This window comes from Ornithorhynchus anatinus, chromosome 4 (genome assembly GCF_004115215.2).
Source record: "Ornithorhynchus anatinus isolate Pmale09 chromosome 4, mOrnAna1.pri.v4, whole genome shotgun sequence".
NCBI classification, from domain to species: domain Eukaryota; kingdom Metazoa; phylum Chordata; class Mammalia; order Monotremata; family Ornithorhynchidae; genus Ornithorhynchus; species Ornithorhynchus anatinus.
In genome coordinates, this window is record NC_041731.1 from 50592747 (window position 1) to 50612767 (window position 20021).

Here is a 20021-nt window from a genome sequence, read left to right on the forward strand (position 1 = left end):
TTCTCTTGTGTTACTGGGGGTCTGTTGTTATATTGTTTTCTTCCAAGCACTTTGCACACAGTAAGCGCTCAATAAATACAATTGAATGAATGAATGAATTTATCCAGATTGGCACTATTAGCATTTCATTTAAACTGTTTCCAAGATGACAGTCAAAAATTCAGCAGCCCAATATGTACTAAATCTGGTAGTTTCTCCTTAAAACAGAATAGAAATGGGTTAGGTGGCATTGAAAATATCCACAGAGTGAGTTATCTGAGGGTGAGTTCCCGAAGATGATAACTCAGCCCCTGATTACACCTCTTTGCACCCTAAGCTCTTGGCAGAAGCGCTGTTTCTAGGGAAGATTTAACAACCCTTCAGAAGCAACGAGATACACAGATAGACAGAGACAGCTGGGGTGTCTGCTTACTCTCTTTCCTGGGCTTCACTTTCTCAGATGACACACATTCAAAACTGCACAATTTTCAGTGGAACCGCAATTGAATTTGAAAGTGTCAGATCTCATTAGAGAACAGTGTTGCTTGGTTTGCAAAGTAAAGTAACAGCATAACGGGAAGGGCAACAGAAGAGTTGCTAACTTTATAGGATGGAAGAGACTTGGAAAGGCTCAATCTCAACCTCCAAGTCACACATATATACACACTGGCGCGCGTGTGCGCGCACACACACACACACACACACACTTTAATCTTCCACTTGATGCCTGGCCTTAAACAGTGCCTATTCTGGTGAGCTAAAAATAATGGTGGCACATATTAAGCTCTTATTATGTGCACAACACTATGTAATGAACCATAAAAGCATAAGAAGCAGCGTGGCTTAGTAGAAAGAGCACAGGGTTGGGAGTCAGAGGTTGTGGGTTCTCATCTCGGCTTCACCATTTATCAGCTTTGTGACTCTGGGCACGTCACTTAACTTCTCTGTGCCTCAGTTACTTCATCTGGAAAATGAGAAGTAAGACTGGGAGCCCCACTTGGGACAACTTGATCACCTTATATCTGCCCCAGTGCTTAGAACAATGCTTGGCACATAGTAAGCACTTAACAAATACCAATATTATCATTATTATTATAAAGTAAATGCCAGGTAATCAGATTAGGCAAAGTCCACATTTCACACAGGGGTTGGCGAGGGCCACAAGTAGAAACAAGGGGGACAGCAGAATCATTTAGTGACTCAATAAAGTGAACTCAAGTACAAATATCATTTCATCAGAAAGCAAGGTGAACCCTGGGTTGATAGACCAGCATGGTGCACTGAAGATGAGAAGGAAGCAGTTGTTAGTGAGTGAAAACTTCAAGATGATCAGGAGACGAGAGCAAAAACAGCACTGAGTACTGCACACAATCACAACAAAGGATCATCTTTGTGGGTCCAGAATGTGCTTGAGGTAATCCATTGAGAGGGGATTTTTTACCCAACTCCTCCCTAGTAAATGGTACGGGATATTTGTACGCTATCTCCCCCATGTAATATATCATGGGGGAGATATAAAATGATCTTATTGGACAGTTTCTGCCCCACATGGAGCTTACAATCTGATTCCCAAGCCCGGGCTCGTTCTACTGAGCCATGCTGCTTCTCCTACTTTCTCTTTCTGCTTTCTCTACTTCCTCTCCACTAACTCCCTTCTTGATCAACCCATTTTATAGATGAAGAAGCTAAGGCACAGAGAAGTTAATGGACTCTCCTAAATAAACAAGTGGTAGAACTGGGCTTAAAACCCAGCTGACTCCCAAGCCTGTGTCTTTCCCCTGAGCCATGTAGCCTCTATTAGGAATTCCCTGTGATAGGTAAGGTGGATGGCCTGTCAAAAATTGATTCCATGGTAGGGTTAAAGTCTAAATAGAGAAGAGCCTTTCTTATGGGACTGTCCACATTGGTCCTTTCAGCCACACCCACACCCTTAGACAAGCATGCACGCACGCACACACACCCACGCACACACACCCTCCCCCCCATCCCATATCTCAACCACTCTGGTCAGATTGGCATTTTGTCTATTGCTTTTAGATTTCAGAAAGATTTTCAAGCCTCCTTCAAGAACTTATTCCAGGGCTCAGCAATCATTCCTATAGAGATAATCTTCCTTATAAATCCAACCTAACTTTCCCATGCAATTCAGTCACCTGCTCCAGTTGACATTTTAGAAAGCTGATTTACACAACTGCACACAAGAGAAACTGGGAAGGGGAGAGGCTGGAGGCAATGAATCCAGGATGGAGAATGCCACAGGAATCGTGACAGGAGGTGAAATGAACAGTACCTGAGCTATGGTGGTTACAGGGTGGGTGGGAAAGAGGTCAATTGTGGTTTCCTGGCTGGGATGGGAAAGAGATTTTCTTTCTAAGTGATAAATGGGGCTTCAAAAGTATCCAGAGAATAGAGCCATATATAAATGTGCTGAACCTCCTGTGAGGGAAAGTGTCACTTTAAAACAACCCAGAATTAGCTTCTGTCTTTTCCTTCAGCACAGATGCTCAATCATAGCATTGAACTTGTATTCTTCCCTAATCACTTACTTTGAAAGAAAACCTGCTCAAGTCAAATACTTATAAAGCAGTAACCCTATCAAAGATCTGACTGAATGTCATGGAGGAGGAGAGCATTTGGAAAAAGAGCAATTGATAATGTATTGCTAATCAAGTTTCATATATCAAAAAATGTCTTTTTGGTATTCATCAGGAAAATGAAATAGGAAAGATACATATTTACAGGACAGGATATCATAAAAGCACTTACCTAGAAAACTAATTTAACTAAGCACAGAAAAATGTCTCCTGGTGTTTTCCCTAAAAGTTCCTATTGAGTATTACTATTGTCAGTTACACCAATATCAAATTCAAGAATTGATAAAAGACCAAAAATCAATTATATTCCTTTACCCACAGGAATGTGCAAATTTATTCTGCAAATGTGAACTAAGAAGAAATTCTCCCTAGATTCATTCCAGGAAAATTGTTTACATTATAACCCCATTTATCAAGCCTGTATCTAGATTCATGTGGTTCATTTTGATTTAATATGCCTTTGGTATATGCACCAGTAACATGTTGTAACTCTTGCTAATTATAACTGAAATGAGTCTTCAAAAGCCTCTGATGCTTTGGCCACTTCAAATTCATCCATCTTGCCAACTCTGTCCTCTATTCCACTCAGCCAACACTCCTTCTCATCCCTCATTGTTTCCCATGCCCAGTGCCCCCACCTATTATTCCACACTTCGCATTCCCTCCTTGTAACTCCCAATGCCTTCAACTCCCCCTTCTTTAACCCCAATAACCTTGCCAACTACTTTGTTGACAAAATCTAAATCATCAGGCATGAGCTCTCCAAAATCTTTCCCTCACTTCCCTAAGCTCTCTCCCATGCCCAAATCTAGTTTCTGCTCCTCCTTACCATTCCTCAAGAGGTGATCTCCTGCCTGTTTTCAAAATATATCCCATCCACTTCACCTACCAGCCATCCTTTCTCACTTTCTAAAAACATCCTTTAACCATTCATCTTTTAATGGTTACCATCTTTAACCATTCATCCTTTAATGGCTCCCTCTCCTCTCTCCTTTGGCATCAAAAATACCTGTCTTCTTTGATTTTAAAAAAATCTTTCAACTCCTGTGTGCTATTCAACTATCACCCAATTTTCATTTTTCTATTCCTGTCCAAACTCTTCTAAGGGTTGTGTGCATATGCTTTAATCGTGGTATTTTTTGTTAATCGTTTACTATGAGCCAAGCACTGTTCTAAGAGCTGGGGTAGATACAAGATCATCTGGTTGTCCCACGTGGGGCTCACAGTCTCAATCCCTATTTTCCAGATGAGGTAACTGAGGCACAGAGAAGTGAAGTGATTTGCCCAAGGTTGCAGAGCTGACAAGTGGCAGATCCGGGATTAGAACCCACGACCTTTGACTCCCAAGCCCGAGCTCGTTCCACTGAGCCATGCTGCTTCTCCTACTTTCTCTTTCTGCTTTCTCTACTTCCTCTCCACTAACTCCCTTCTTGATCTTTTACAATTAAGTTTCCATCTCCTTCTCTCCACTGAGACAGCTGCCTCCAAGGGCATCAATAATCATCTCTTGCCATAAAGCCCATAAACTTGGTATTATCCTTGACTCTTCCCTCTCTTTAAACTACTGTATTTAGTCTGTTACCAAATCCCTACATTTCTTCCTCTCCAACGTTTCTAGAATCAGCCTCTTCATCTCCATTCTAATGCCTTATCCCAGCTAAGAGAGTTTAGAGAGATTAGAGAAGCAGTGTGGCCTAGTGGAAAGAGCATGGCCCTGAGAGTTAGAGGACCTGCATTCTAATCCCAGCTCTGCCACTTGCCTGTGATGTAACCTTAGACAAGTCACTTAACATCTCTGTACCGCAGCTACCTCATCTGTAAAATGGGGATTAAGACACTGAGTCCCCTGTGGGATAGGGAGTGTGTCCATGTGTCCATCTTAATTATCTTGTGTCTGTCCCAGTGTTTAGTATACTGCCTGCCACATAATAAGCACCTAAATACCATAAAATAAAGATGAAGAAGGAATCCTGTAGAGCTAATAACAACACTATAATGACCTTCTCAACTCCTTTTCCACCATCGAAGATGAGGCCCTACGAAGTATAAGGAGCAACTCAAAATGTCCACTTAATGTTTAAGAAACGTCATTATGGCCATCAAAGCCATAAACTATGGTGAAGTACTGAAACCTGATGACATTTCTGCAGAAATCTAGGACTTCAAAATACTATTATAATCACTATCTTCATGAAGATGATGATGATAATGATGACAATGATACTTGTTAAGTGCTTACTGTGTGCCAAGAACTGTTCTAAGCACTGAGGTAGATACAGGGTTATCAGGTTGTCCCAAGAGGGGCTCACAGTTTTAATCCCCATTTTACAGATGAGGTAACTGATGCACCGAGAAGTTAAGTGACTTGCCCAAAGTCACACAATTGACAAGTGGAGGAGCTGGGATTAGAATCCACAACCTCTGACTCCCAAGCCCGTGCTCTTTCCACTATGCCACTCTGCTTCTGATTTGTGAAAATTACTGTAGTACCTCACTTCTTTCCATTATTGGTTAGACCCCAGCCAGGATCCTTTGGACAAATTAGTTACTGAGCAATGCGGTAAACCATGTTTTACCTGAATCACAATGTGATTTCAGAACAAAATCTGCCACAGACATTACCTTTGTAGCCTGATAGATACAGAGGGATTGCTGAGAATAACTTAAAGACCTCAGTGGTGTATTTGTACGTCTGACATAAACATGTGATACATTAACATATCTGGGCTTTGACAAACCCTCAGCAAATCTAGCTGCCCTGAGACATTTGCCAAAATTCTGAGATCACCACAACAGTACATTCGCCCGATAAAGTCAGAATTGAAGGGGGCTTGTGTCAGTCACATTGGAATATGGCATTATTGTTGATCCCAAACTGTTGGCCTTCCCTTGAGGTTGCTGTGCTTGAGAATGTAATGGGAGACCTGGTAGCGAGTGTCAGAATATGCTTCCAACTCAGTGAGGAGCTCTTCCAACTCAACAAATGAGAATCATTCCTTTGACACAATTAGCCAGGAACTGCTGTGTGATGATGTCTGTGCTCTTTAGCACAGATGAAAATGTATATTTTTTTAATGGTATTTGTTTAGTACTTACTATGTGCCAGGTCCTGTACTAAGCACTGGAGTATATAAAAGCTAATCGGGTTGGACATAGTCCCTGACCCACATAAGGCCCACAACCCACAGTCTTAATCGCATTTTATAGTGAGTTAACTGAGGCACAGAGAAGTAAAGTAGCTTGCCATGTAGAAGATAAGAGGCGGGGCCAGGATTGTGAACTAGTTGTGAACGAGTCAGTCAATAGAGCAGCATAAGCCTGAAGAAAACAAGAAACCTACATCCAGAAAATCCTACCCACAACCAAAGCTTTTCATCAGCAACAAGATCTTAATGCTTTCACCAAATTCAGCTGCTTCATTCAGTGATGTCTTGATAAAGTAAAAAGCAGAATCCAGAAGAAGCAGCATGGTCTAGTGTAAAGAGCACAAACCCAGGAGTCAGCAAATGTAGATTCTAATTGCAGCTCCGCCACTTGGTGCTGTATGACCTTGGGCAAGTGATTTAGCTTCTCTGAGCCTCAGTTAACTCATCTGTAAAATGGGATTAAGACTGTGAACTCTGTGAGGGACAGGGACTGTCCATCCTGATTAGCCTGTATATACCCCAGCACTTAGTACAATGCCTGGCACATAGTAAGCACTTAACAAGCACCATTAAAAAAAGTAGGCTTTTGAAAGGCTGCCTGAATCTGGCATCAGAGGGCATCAAAATCCATTCCAGAATGAAGGTTTCCAGTACTGTAATAATAGTTTTCAATCTTCTATTTGTCAGTGATGCCTTGACCTACCATAAACTCAGTGGTTTTATCAATGTCACCTCCAAGCCATAGTTAATATTCAGTGAGGGGGCAAGATTACCAACAATGAAGACCTAGAATGATGAATTAAAGAGTTCAGTCTTTTGGGTAATTGCATTTCCCTATTGTTTGAACTATTTTGAAAACTAATTTTCAATAATGCCACAAGCTCATGAAATAATTTGGATACACAGGAGAGGGTCAAATTTGGGGCAGTGCCCTATAAAATCAAATTAAATTTCCTATCAAGAAAGAATTTCAAATAGAATCATGGAACTAGAAGAGACCTCCACCTTCCTGGGTCCATACAGCAGAACTCCCAGAGAATATCTGTCTTTTTTAAATGCCTTAGGAATAAAAATGATTAATCTCCCCCTATTGACTGTTCCCCTTTTACAAATAATATGCTTTCCTCATGCCAAGCTGCCCTGGGTACGTGGGCCTCCTCTGTAAATCAATAAATTAATCACTGTATTTATTGAACTCTCTGCTCACTGCTGCTCTGTCCTTCCCCTTCCACTCCCATTTTTTTTGTTGTTTTTATGGTATTTGTTAAGTGCTTAATGTGTGTCAAGCACTGACCCAAGCACTGGGATAGGTACAAGTTAATCAGGTCGGACTTAGTTCCTGTGCCACCTGGGGCTCAGAGTCAAGTTAGGAGGAGTACAGACACTGAATCCCCATTTTGAAGTTGAGGAAACTGAGGCACAGGGAAGTTAGGTGACTTGCCCAAGGCCACACAGCAGTCAGGTGGTAGAGGCGGGATCAGAGCCCAGGTCCTCTGGCTCCCAGGCCCATGCTTTATCCACTAAACCACACTGCTTCTCATGTTGCCATACCTCCTTGGATCAAGGATGGCTTCTGGTGCCTGGGCACTATTGCAGGTTGGGTTGAAACTGCATTGTACTTTCCCAAGCACTTAGTACAGTGCTCTGCACATAGTAAGTGCTTAATAAATATGATTGAATGAATGAATGAAAGAAGTGGACAGGGTGGACTGTTTTCTTGCACCAGGTTCAGAAAACATTTCTAGTGCCGGACCATCGGGCAGAGCTAAAGGATGGAACTTTAAAGGGCTGGAGCTTAATGGAGAGGGTGTAGGGAGGCAGGCTTCTCTCCTACTCCCTTCCCAAGCCTGCTTTCTTACCTCCTACCTTCTCTATTTGCCTGCCACTCCTCAGTCAAAGCTGCTTCCAGTTCTTTGGGTGTCTGTAGTAGTCAAAGGAATCGGTTAAGTGCCTAGGGCAAGGGGCAAAAGGCAGTTATGAGTTTCTGAGGGGCAAAGCTGGCCAGGTTGTGCCTGTGGCAGAATTTTCCAAAGGCAGAACAAGAGGTGGAACCCAGGTCACCCTAAATCCCATGCTAATGCTGGCACCACCTTCCTTGCGGAAAAATCAACAAGTCGCTTCACATAAACCAACATTTCAGCACCAGATGCATAAACTTTCACACACACCCTGCCCTGTCTCTTCTTTCTTTTCTTGTCTCTTCCCAGCCTGCTTCTCCTGGGACCCTAGTCTCTCGCTACAATCCCCTGTCCCCATCTCCCCAAAGCTTCCAAATTCCAAGAAACCCTTATATCCCCCCCGTTTGATTGAAAGCTCTGAACCCAGGACACACAGTAGTCTCTCAGAAAATAGTGTTGTTTTTCTGAAATTCAACTTCACATAAAGTAAACTATGTTGCCCAGTGCCTGGAAAAGAAATGTCTGTGGAGCATGTCAGTCTTCTCCCTATGTCAGTAAATGTCCCTCCTGCCTGTGGTTTTAATTATTGCCCAAGTTTTTATCTTTGGCTTTATATAGCTTTCTCATTTCTGTCTCTCTGGGAGTCCCTCCGTCTCCCTTTCTCTTCCTATCCCACTTCCCTGCCATGTTTGAAACATTGGCGCCACCTTTTCTCCTTTCCTAGCCACCTGAGTCAATCAATCAGTAGTAGTATTTATTGAGTGCCTACTATACAGAACACTGAACTAAGTGCTTGAAAGAGTACAATACAGTACAGTAGGTACATGATACCTGCCCTCAAGGACCTTACAGTCTGGAGACGATCCTTTGAACTCCAAAAACAATCTAGTCCATTCAGGGACTTCTGTCCAGCCTCATTCAGGACTGACTGTTGTCCTTAGTTATACAGACACTGCTATAGTCCTCCATGCATGGCACAATTCAGCCTGAAGCACTTTACTTATTGCTTGGGAGAGAACCAAAAGAGTCACGATACACATTCTCCTGGATTGTAAGCTCCTTGAGGCCAGAGAGCGTGTCCCCCTACTCTATTGTATTGTACTTTCTCAAGCACTTAGTACAGCACCCTGCACAGAGTAAGTGTTCAATAAATAGCATTGATTACCAATGAAGTGCTCTTCCAAGTGCTCTTGGAAGTACTTAGTACCAAGGTTTGCACCCGGTTGCTCAATAGTCAGTCATTCATATTTATTGAGCACTTACCCTGTGCAGAGCATTGTACTAAATGCTTTGGAGAGTACAATATAATAATGAATTGACACATTCCCTGCTCACAACGAGCTTACAGTCTCAGTGGTTGATTGCCTGTTCTTAATGGAGAACAAACTCATCCTGAGTCCAGTGGTCCAATTCAGGTGGCAGAGTGGGCTCAAGTGGAGCTCTTGCTGCTCGGATGGTACCATTGCTGAGCTGCCTGGCCCATCTCTCAGAGCTTCAGAAGTAGTGTCTTCAGTGGTTAGAGCATGGGCCTGGGAGTCAGAAGGACCTGGGTTCTAATTGGGCTCTGCCACTTGTCTTCTGGGTGAGCTTGGGCAAGTCACTTAACTTATCTGTGCCTCAGTTACTCCATTGTAAAATGGGGATTAAGTCTGTGACCCCCATGTGGGGCAAGGACTATGTCTAACCGGATTAACATGGATCTACCCCAGAACTTAATAATAATAATTGTGGTATTTATTAAGCACTTACCGTGTGCCAGGCACTATAATAATGTTGGTATTTGTTAAGCGCTTACTATGTGCAGAGCACTGTTCTAAGCGTGCGGTGGATACAAGCAAATAAAATCAGGTTGGACACAGTCCCTGCCCCACCTGGGGTTCACAGTCTCAATCCCCATTTTACAGATGAGATAACTGAGGCACAGAGACTTGAAGTGACTTGCCCAAGTCACACAGAAAAGTGGTGGAGCTGGGATTAGAACCCACAACCTTCCAATTATAATATTAATTTTGGCATTTGTTAAGCACTTGCTATGTGCCAAGCACAGTTCTAAGTGCTGGGGTAGATACAGGGTAATCAGGTTGTCCCACATGGGGCTCACAGTCTTAATCCCCATTTTACAGATGAGGTAACTGAGGCACAGAAAAGTTAAGTGGCTTGCCCAGGGTCACACAGCAACAAGTGGCAGAGCTGGGATTAGAACCCACATCTTCTGACTCCCAAGCCCATGCTCTATCCACTAAGCCACACTGCTTCTCTTAGAACAGTGTTTGTCACATAATAAAGTGCCTAACAAGTACCATAATCATCATTATTATTATTATTATTCACCAAGGAAGGGGTGGGACACCTAACTCCATCCCCAGCATCTAATTGGCTTAAGCAGCAAGGAACAGGCCTACAGAACCAATGGAAGGTGTCCAGTCTCTGATCCCAGTGGCTCCCAATATAGGTAAAGTTTTTGTGGGTGGGAGAGAATCCAGTCTCCCCTCCAAATATAAAGTCCAGCCTCTATTTGTTCCCCAGGAGAGATTCACCCCACTGGGGCAGAGATTTGGGGTCTTCCACCTAACCATTACTGTCCAGAGTTATTAGAAAGCTAGATGGTCTTTATACAGATCCCTTTTAAATTAGAGAAGGAAAATTTTAATGGTTTCATTCATCTTTGGATTTGTTTCTAGGGTGGGAGCAAGATTATGGAAAAAATTGGCTGGAAATGGGATCCTTTTTGAAACTGCTCCAATACAACTTTAGAATTCAAATATTTTATTCAGTGTTTGTGTTTCTCAAATTTCTACATTTGTAAAAATCCTAAGCTTTCAGAACTGCCATTTATTTTTCAGCTGTTGCTGTCCTATTGGATAAATGGATGTATTTTAGAGAATTTTATGTGTGTGAAGGTAATCCTTGTATTTTAAGCTTCACCATGCTTTATCCTACAGAAGAACTCCCACTGCATACACTGCCCTCCATTGAAATTTTAGACAACTCTATGGGGCCTAGAAACACAAAGTTATGTCAACGTGACAGGAAGTGGTGTTAATGTAGTCTAAAGGAAGGAGCACCAGCACGAAGGTCAGAGAAACCAGGTTCTAATCCCAGCTCTGCCACTGGCCTGCTGTGTGACCCTGGGCCAATCACTTAACAATAATAATAATAATAATAATGTTGGTATTTGTTAATCGCTTACTATGTGCCAAGCACTCTTCTAAGCACTGAGGGAGATACAAGGTAATCTGGTTGTCCCACAAAGGGCTCACAGTCTTCATCCCCATTTTACTGACGAGGTAACTGAGGCACAGAGAGGTTAAGTGATTTACCCAAGGTCACACAGCTGACAAGTGGCAGAACAGGGATTAGAACCCACGTCCTCTGACTCCCAAGCCCATGCTCTTTCCACTGAGCCACGCCGCTTCTCTTAAAGTGATCAGGTTGTCCCACGTGGAGCTCACAGTCTTAATCCCCACTTAAAACTTAATACCCTACTTAAAACTCACCTCCTCCAAGAGGCCTTCCCAGACTGAGCTCCCCTTCTCCCTCTACTCCCTCTAATTTCCCTCTGCTCCTCCCCCTCTCCCTTCCCATCCCCTCAGCACTGTACTCGTCTGCTCAACTGTATATATTTTCATTACCCTATTTATTTTGTTAATGAAATGTACATCGCCTCGATTCTATTTAGTTGCCATTGTTTTTATGAGATGTTCTTCCCCTTGACTCTATTTATTGCCATTGTTCTTGTCTGCCTGTCTCCCCCGATTAGACTGTAAGCCCGTCAAATGGCAGGGACTGTCTCTATCTGTTGCCGACTTGTTCATTCCAAGTGCTTAGTACAGTGCTCTGCACATAGTAAGTGCTCAATAAATACTATTGAATGAGTGAATCCCCATTTTACAGATGAGGTAACTGAGGCTCAGAGAAGTTAAGTGACTTGCCCAAAGTCACACAGCTGACAAGCGGCAGAGCCAGGATTAGAACCCATGACCTATGACTCTCAAGCCTGTGCTCTTTCCACTGAGCCAAGCTGCTTCTCTCACTGCTTAACTTCTCAGTGCCTCAGTTTCCTCATCTGTAAAATAGGAATTTATAGCCTGTTCTTCCTCCCACTTAGAGTGTGATCCCCATGTGGGAAAGGGCTAGTGTCTCACCAAATTATCTCGTATCTACCCCAGTGCTTAGTGCGGTGTTTAGCACATAGTTAGCACTTAAGTAAAGACAATAATAATTACTATTGTTATTATTGCTAGTCTGAACTGAATTTTTTAATAGAATGATCTACATCAGCTAGGATTGGGATCCAGACAAGACTGATGCCCAGGGATGAATTCAGCTCTCCTACCACTTGATATGGGAAAATGCAACATCGGTCGATCATTGAGTGTTTACTATATGCAGAGCACTGTACATACCACCGTCTGTTACCGAGACCACTTGATTATGCCCACCCCTAGTTCACTACAGAAACCAAGGCACCTGGGCATTCCAGACTTTTCTAGGTTGCCATGGTTCTGTCTCCCATGGGCCGCCATCCTGGGTACCCTTACCCATGGCTCAGAGCTGTTAGGAGAAGAGGGAATAGATGGCTAATGGACAGATGGCTAATGCTGCCAGCCCCTTGAGCAAACACGGCAAACCCTGGGTGCCTCAGGTCAACCGGGAGACCTCGGTAGGTTGCCTGCTCCACACAAGGGACCGTCGCCATCGTCATCCCCAACAGTACTGGCTGAGGGCCTGCAGCAAGGTGAAGCAGCGTGGTTCAGTGGAAAGAACCCGGGCTTGGGAAACAGAGGTCATGGGTTCGAATCCCAATTCCGCCACTTGCCAGCTGTGTGACTTTGGGCAAGTCACTTCAATGTGCCTCAGTTCCGTCATCTGTAAAATGGGGATGAAGACTGTGAGCCCCACATGGGACAAGCTGATCACCTTGTATCCCCCCAGCGCTTAGAACAGTGCTTTGCACGTAGTAAACGCTTAACAAATGCCACCATTGTTAGCAAGCACTACACTACATGCTTGGGGAACGTGGGAGAGAAGGAAAGGACATAATTCCCGTCTTTACTATCTAAAAGAGAAGGCAAGAAGACATAAAGTGATAAGAATACAAGAGTCAAAAGAGCATGAGAGTAGATATTAAAAATGAACAGGAGTGGGTAAATAAATCAGTAGCAAACAGACATTACAGGAGCACTGAGGTGGCTGAGAGCAGGACTTGATTGGGAAGGTGAGGGGATTAATCATTTAAACTGCCATTCTGTAAGATAACCTGTTGCGGGTGTGATCTTAGTATTTATCAGTTCACTGCAGATTGAGAATGCAATTTCTATTTCACATGGGACGTGTTAAGGAAATACAAATACTACTACCACCCTGAAAAGGATTTGAACAAAAATGGAAAGTATATCTTATTCTGCTCTACAGGAAGTGTGATTAAAGAAGAGCAGAGATAAAGAGAAACAACTTAAATGTTTCCCATTTTCAGGTCCAATAACTTAACTCCCCATACCTTTATCATCAGCCAGTCATATTTGTTGAGTATTCACTGTGTGCAGAGCACCGGACTAAAGGTTTGGAAGAGTAAGTGTACCTAGTACCTGCCTCATGAGTTCTTGTGTAGGAGGGGTAAATTCCAAATTATTTTGCTTTATTCTCATTCTCTACAGTGCTGAGCAAAACTGGCCATGGAGTGACAGCCCTAGCTCTTGCCTCTGCTCTGGGGTATTTTCAATGTGATATATCAGGGTTATGTAATGAAGAAACTGCCTGTAATGGTTAGAGATACACTCCAGATAAATTGTCATAAAATTGTTATAATTCAGCCTGAAAAAGAGATAGAATCCTTCAGAATGTAGGTTTGTTTCAGAAGGATTACTTGTAGGTACTTAGAATTGCCCCTCTCAGGATCACACTTGGAGAATTTACAGTTCTCTACCAGTCTTGGCTATGGGAGGGAGAGTCAAGCAGAGGCCTACCCCTTCCATTCCTAGCATGGGCAGTGTCTTGTGAGTGGAAGGAAGGCAATCTGCTACAAGTCAAAACTCAGCTGTGCTGGACCACAGTGGCAGGAGAGAGTTGAGGGCAGAGACTCAAATTTACTGTGTGGAAGAGGGCATTGGTAAACCACTTCTGTTTATTTTTGTCTATTTTTATTTGTATTTTTACCAAAAAAATTCTATGGATGTGCTACCAAAACGGTTGCAGGAGGAGAGTAGGGCGTTCTGGGAGAGATGTGTCCATGGAGTCACTATGGGTCGGAAAGGACTCGACAGCAGAAGACAAGGCAAGACTTAGAATTGGCCTCAAAAGAGTTCACTTCATTTTTCACAGCCATATTCTGCCCACATGTGAATTACCTTCCAGCACAAAGGTGGTCTGAGGGCAGTAAAGGAAAAGTGGGCTTGATAATACTCTTAAGGCCTAAAGGATTTGTCATGCCTTCCATTGGGCCCATTTAGTACACAGGAGGGATTGTAAAATCCTTGAAAACAGGGAACATTTCTACCAACTCCATTGTATTGCATTCTGTCAAGCACTTAGTAGAGTTCTCTGCACAAAGTAAGTGCTCCATAAATAAATCCAATGGCCTCCTAATGCTCCTTTACCTTTCGGCTGCCTTGAACCCTGTCAACCAACCCCTTCTCCTGTAAACATTATCCAATCTTGGCTTCGCTGAAATTGTTCTCTCCTAGTTCTCCTATCTCTGACCACTCATTCTCAGTCTCTTTCACAGGCTCTTTCTTGGCCTCCCCTCCATAACTGTAGGAGTCACTCAAGGCTAGGTTTTGGGTCCCTTCCTATTTTCCATCTACACCCACTCCCTCGGAGAACTCATTAGCTCACATGGCTTCAACTACCCTATCTATGCAGATGATTCCCAAATCTATATCTACAGCCCTGATCTCTCTCCTCCTCTGCACTCTCCCATTTCCTCCTGCCTTTAGGACATGGCTACTTGGATGTCCCACCGACACCTCAACCTTAACATGTCCAAAACAGAACTCATTATCTTCCCACCCAAACTCTGCCCTCCCCAACTTTCCCATCACTGTAAACAGCACCACCATCCTTCCTGTATCACAAGCCCATAACCTTGGCATAATCCTCGACTCATCTCTAATCTCATCTCATTCAACCCACGTTATCAATCTGTCACCAAATCCTGTCAATTCAACCTTCACAACATCTCTAAAATCTATCCTTTCTTTTCCATCTACACTCTACCATGTTAATCCAATCACTTATCCTATTTCTTCTTGATTACTATATCAGCCTCCTTGCTGACCTCCCTGCCTCCTGTGTCTCCCTATTCCAGTCGAAACTTCATTCTGCTGCTCAGATCATTTTTCTATGAAACCATTCAGTCCATGTTTCCACACTTTTCAAGAACCTCCTGTGGTTGCCTAGCCACCTCCACATCAAACATAAACTCCTTATCGTAGGCTTTAAAGCACTCATCACCTTGCCCCCTTCTACCTTACCTCTCTGATTTTCTACTACAACCCAGCCTGCACACTTTGCTCTTTTAATGCCAGTTTATTCACTGTACCTCAATCTCATCTGTCTGGCTGCTGACCTCTCTTCCAAGTCCTGCCTCTGGCCTGGAATGACCTCCCTCCTCTTATTTGACAGGCTATAACTCTCCCCACCTTCAAAGCCTTAATAATACTAATTAATAATGTTGGTATTTGTTAAGCGCTTACTATGTGCCGAGCACTGTTCTAAGCGCTGGGGTAGACATAGGGGAATCAGGTTGTCCCACGTGGGGCTCACAATCTTAATCCCCATTTTACAGATGAGGTAACTGAGGCACAGAGAAGTTAAGTGACTTGCCCAAAGTCACACAGCTGACAAGTGGCAGAGCTAATTATGGTATTTGTTAAGCACTTACTATGTGCCAGGCACTGTACTGGGAGAGAAGTGGCTTACCCAAGGTCACACAGCTGACAAGTGGGGGAGCCAGGATTAGAACCCATGACCTTCTGACTCCCAGGCCTATGCTTTATCCACTAGGCCATGCTGCTTCTCAATAATGATGGTATTTGTTAAGCTTTTACTATGTGCCAAGCACTGTTCTAAGCAGTGGGGTAGATAGAAGGTTATTAGGTTTTCCCAGGTGGGGTTCACGTCTTAATCCCCATTTTACCGATGAGGTAACTGAGGCACAGAGAAGTTAAGTTACTTGCCCAAAGTCACACAGCTGACAAGTGGTGGAGCCGGGATTAGAACCCATGGCCTCCAACTCCCAAGCCCAGGCTCTTTCCACTAAAAGCACATCTTCTCCAAGAGGCCTTCCCTGGCTAAGCCCTCATTTCCTTTTCTTCCATTCCCTTCTTTGTCGCCCTTGCACTTGAATTTATACAGCATTTACATACATATCCATAATATATTCATTTACATGAATGCCTGGTTACCTCTCTAGACTATAAGTTCATTGTGGATAGGGAAAGTGTCTACCAGCTCTGTTATAATGTACTTTCCCAAGTACTTAGTACAGTGCTCTGCACACAATAAATGCTAAAAATTGCAATTAATTAATGATTGTATACCACTGATTGATCAAGTTATATTCCTTCCAGACCTCATCATATACAAATTATGTATATCATATCACTCTTTCAAGAAGTATAAATGAGCAGACATGATGAAATAATGAAATGTTTTGGGAATATAAACATCCTGAATACACACACACATGCATTCATGGAAAACAACATATTCCCTGAGCAATGGTTCAGCACCAGGCAAAAATACAATCTATTACTGACCAATCAATCCATCAGTCAGTGGTATTTGTTGAGCGCTTACTATGTGTAGAATCCTGACTAAATACTTGGGAGAGTACAGTTTGCCACCACCATCAGTCCAATTTCCAACCCTCTGCTGCGCCTGTCACAATGGTGGTGTTAGTCAATCATATTTATTGAGTGCTTACTGTGTGCAATAGCACTGCAGTAAGCACTTGGGAGAGTATAATTTAACAAAATAACAGACATATTCCCTGACCACAATGAGTTTACAATCTAGAGGAGATGGCAGCTATTAGTTTCCATTCCTATAAGCTTCTCCCTCTGCTCCATTGCTGCTTGATGGGCTCCCAGTGGGATCGAGTACTGAGAGAGCCAGAAATGGCTGAGCTCCTTGTGGATAGGGAACATTTCTACCAACTCTGTCATACTGTACAATCCCAAGCATTTAGTTCAATGCCCTACTCACAGCAAGACTCAATAATTAAATAATTAAATAAATAATTTAAAAATCAATCAATTTTTCAAATGGCATTTGTTAAGTGCTTGCATCATTCCAGGAACCGTAGTAAGCGCTGGGGTAGATACAAGCTAATCAGGTTGGACACAGTCCATGTCCCACATGGGGCTCATAGCATTAATACCCATTTTCTAGATGAGGTATCTGAGGCCCAGAGAAGTTAAGTGATTTCCCCAAGGTCACACAACAGACAAGCGTGGAGCCACCTTTAGAACCCAGGTTCTTCTGACTCCCAGGCCCCTGCTTTATCCACTAGGTCATGCTGCTTCTCTTGATGGGCTGCACAAAGTGAGGCAGCAGCAGTATCAATCCCTGCTGTGTCCTTTCCTTGCTCTTGGTGCTGCCGCCTACCTTCTGCTGTGTTCCCTGGAGTTCTGTCCTAGCTCACAGATCAGCTGCTAAAGAAGCAGGTAAGACTACAAACCATGGCCTCTCCCTGCCATTGCCACCACCGTAAAGAAGCAGCGGGGCCTAGTGAAAAGAGCAGAGGCCTGGGAGTCAGGGGGCCTGGGTTCTAATACCGGCTCCGCCACTTTCCTGATTTGCGACCCTGGGCAACTCCCTTAACTTCTCTAGGTCCCAGAGTTTCCTCACCCGTAAAATGGGGATTCATTGCTTGTTTTCTTTCATATTTAGACTGTGAAGCATGGTTGGGGCAGGGCGGTGTCTGACCTTAATACTTTGCATCTACTCCGGTGCTTAGTATGAGGCTTGTTATGGGCAGGGGGAAGGTGTCTGCTAATTTTATTGTACTGTACTCTCCCAATAGTTAGTACAGTGCTCTGCATATTGTAAGTGCTCAATAAATATGAATTGGCACATAGTAACTGCTAAATAAAAACCACAATTATTATTATTATCCTTATTATTGCAACTGCCGTTGGGGTCCACCTCCATGCCCTACCTGTCCGAGCACAATTACTTTACCCATTATGACAGACCCATTGAGCTAATGATCCCAGTAGGATTTTGTTCATAAATTACAGTTCCTTTCTCCCATGCCTGGAGTGATCTCCCATCCTCAATTAATTTCTGGATCTCCCTTCTTGTATACCCCAAACTGCCTTTTCAGCACGTCATGTACATACCTTTCTATTCTCTTGCTTCACTTAGCTGTAATATATTTTAATACCTGCCTTCCCCATAAAATTGTAAGTTACTAAGAGGCAGGAATTGTGTCTCTCAAGTCTGTTATACTCTCCCAAGCACTTAATATGGTCGTAAATGCTCAATAAATACCACTGATTAATTGGACACACACTTAACTTCTCACAACCTTCTGGAGCATTTCTGTGCATACCTTACGTACCCTAACTTGAGCAATAACTCATATATATATATATACTCTTTCCTTCTTGCTCCCATCTGTTTGTAATTTTAGGATTAGTCTCCTCTGCTAGATTGTGAACTCCTTGAGGGCAGGAATTATGTCTACTAATTCTATTGTATGCTCCCAAGCACTTAGAAAGTGCTTTCCACATTCAATAAATGCTCTTGATTGATTGAGTGATTGATCAGCATGCAGGAAGCTACACATCAGGTGACAGTTGACATTGCTTCCAAGTGTTCATTTAGCCTGGTTTACTAAAATTAGCCTCCTAATGTTAGTTCTTTCTAAACATTTTTAGCTTTTTATTGCTATTACGTTGGGCATTCTCACAGATAATATGTATAACAATTCCACCAGAGTCAACCATAGGCACCATTTAAATCTGTAGTATGCTGTATATTTTCAGTATATGTGTATTGAAGTGTGGTTTTTTTGCTTAACAGACTTGAATCCAAGGAGCCCTTCCTGTCAGTAGGGTGAGTATGTACATTTTTTCCTTTCTCTATTAACCCATTCGACCATTGGAGGCTCACTCATGGAAATCCATGTTTGGTGTCATACCATGTCATAGCGTGTCTAGTCCCTACATTCATAGAGATGTTTATACTGTTTTGGAAATCAGTTTATGAAAGCCTGTTATCTGAGATGCACACTTAGTCTCCAATGTGAGTAATTCAGCTGGCAAAAGAATGGGAAATGTTATATCTAGTGAGAAATGCCAACCATTAGGTAAGTGTATCCCTGACTTTTCATGACCCAAATGGAGAGTGCTTGTCCACTCTTCTTTTCATCTTTCTCCCCAGCCTCTTCTTTCTCCTTCCTGCATTCCCTTCTCATTCAGGGTTTCCTCTTCCTTTCTCCTTTCTTCAAAATCTGATGATTCTTTCTTAGTTTCTCCTTTCTGTATTTTCCCACCTAGCATCAATTGCATTCAGTCTTGACCTCTGAGAGGCAGACAGCAAGAGTAAATTAACTGCAGCATTCTTTGTCTCTTATTTCCCCAGAGAATTAACTGTTTCACAAACTTCCATTCATTAGGGCAAATAATAGAAATGGTTGATAATATGCTAGGAAACCATACTTATGTGCCATTTTGAGACTTTATGACTGATGATAAATGTGTTTTTGCCCCTGCAATCTATTAGTTATATGGCTGTAATATAAACTTGTTGATCGCAATTTACATTTTTATTAACTTTTAAATTGTAGGCCTAGGTTTAATAAATTAACCATCAAAATGGTTGCAGCCTTATAGTTTGAAATGATCTGAATGTTTTTTCTCATCTTTTTTTTTTTTCATTTTGTTCAAGGCTCCTATGTACTGAGGAGCTTTTAGTCCTGGAATAGGAATGGAACTAAAGGAGAGGTGGGAAGAAAAGGGTAGAAGAGTTTAAGAGGGACTGGAGTGCCTGAGAATACAGCCCAGAGGGAACAGGAACCTTGGAAGGGGAGGTATGATAGAACTTGACCTAGCCAAGAGGATTAGTATGGCCAAGCAGAAAGCAGACAGCTCTTAACACAGTGCTTTGCACACAGTGAGCACTCAATAAATACTATTGAATGAATGAATGAAGACTGGGAATAGGCTCGTAGGATTTTAAGAATTCATTCATTCAATAGTATTTATTGAGCGCTTACTAAGAATGTCAGCAGAAGAGACAAGCAATGCCTAGCAACTTTGCTGCAATCAAATAGGCTTTAGGAGAGTGAATTGGAGACAAAGTAACTAGGAAGGACAATTCACGTAGTCCAGGTGGAAGGTGATCAGGGTCTGGGTTAAGTATTTGGCTAGAGGGCATCAATCAACCAAGGATAT

General features: G+C 42.8%; 1 protein-coding gene across 12 annotated transcripts in view; it reads left to right on the forward strand.

Annotated features, from left to right (window-relative positions):
* RALYL (RALY RNA binding protein like) overlaps nt 1-20021 on the forward strand; it is a 641697-nt gene that overhangs the window by 525251 nt on the left and 96425 nt on the right. For all 12 annotated transcript variants that reach the window (XM_029063800.2, XM_029063806.2, XM_029063802.2 and 9 more), the window contains one exon: nt 18649-18681. In XM_029063800.2, coding sequence (XP_028919633.1) covers nt 18649-18681 — 33 coding nt within the window. The remainder of the gene's footprint in view (nt 1-18648; nt 18682-20021) is intronic.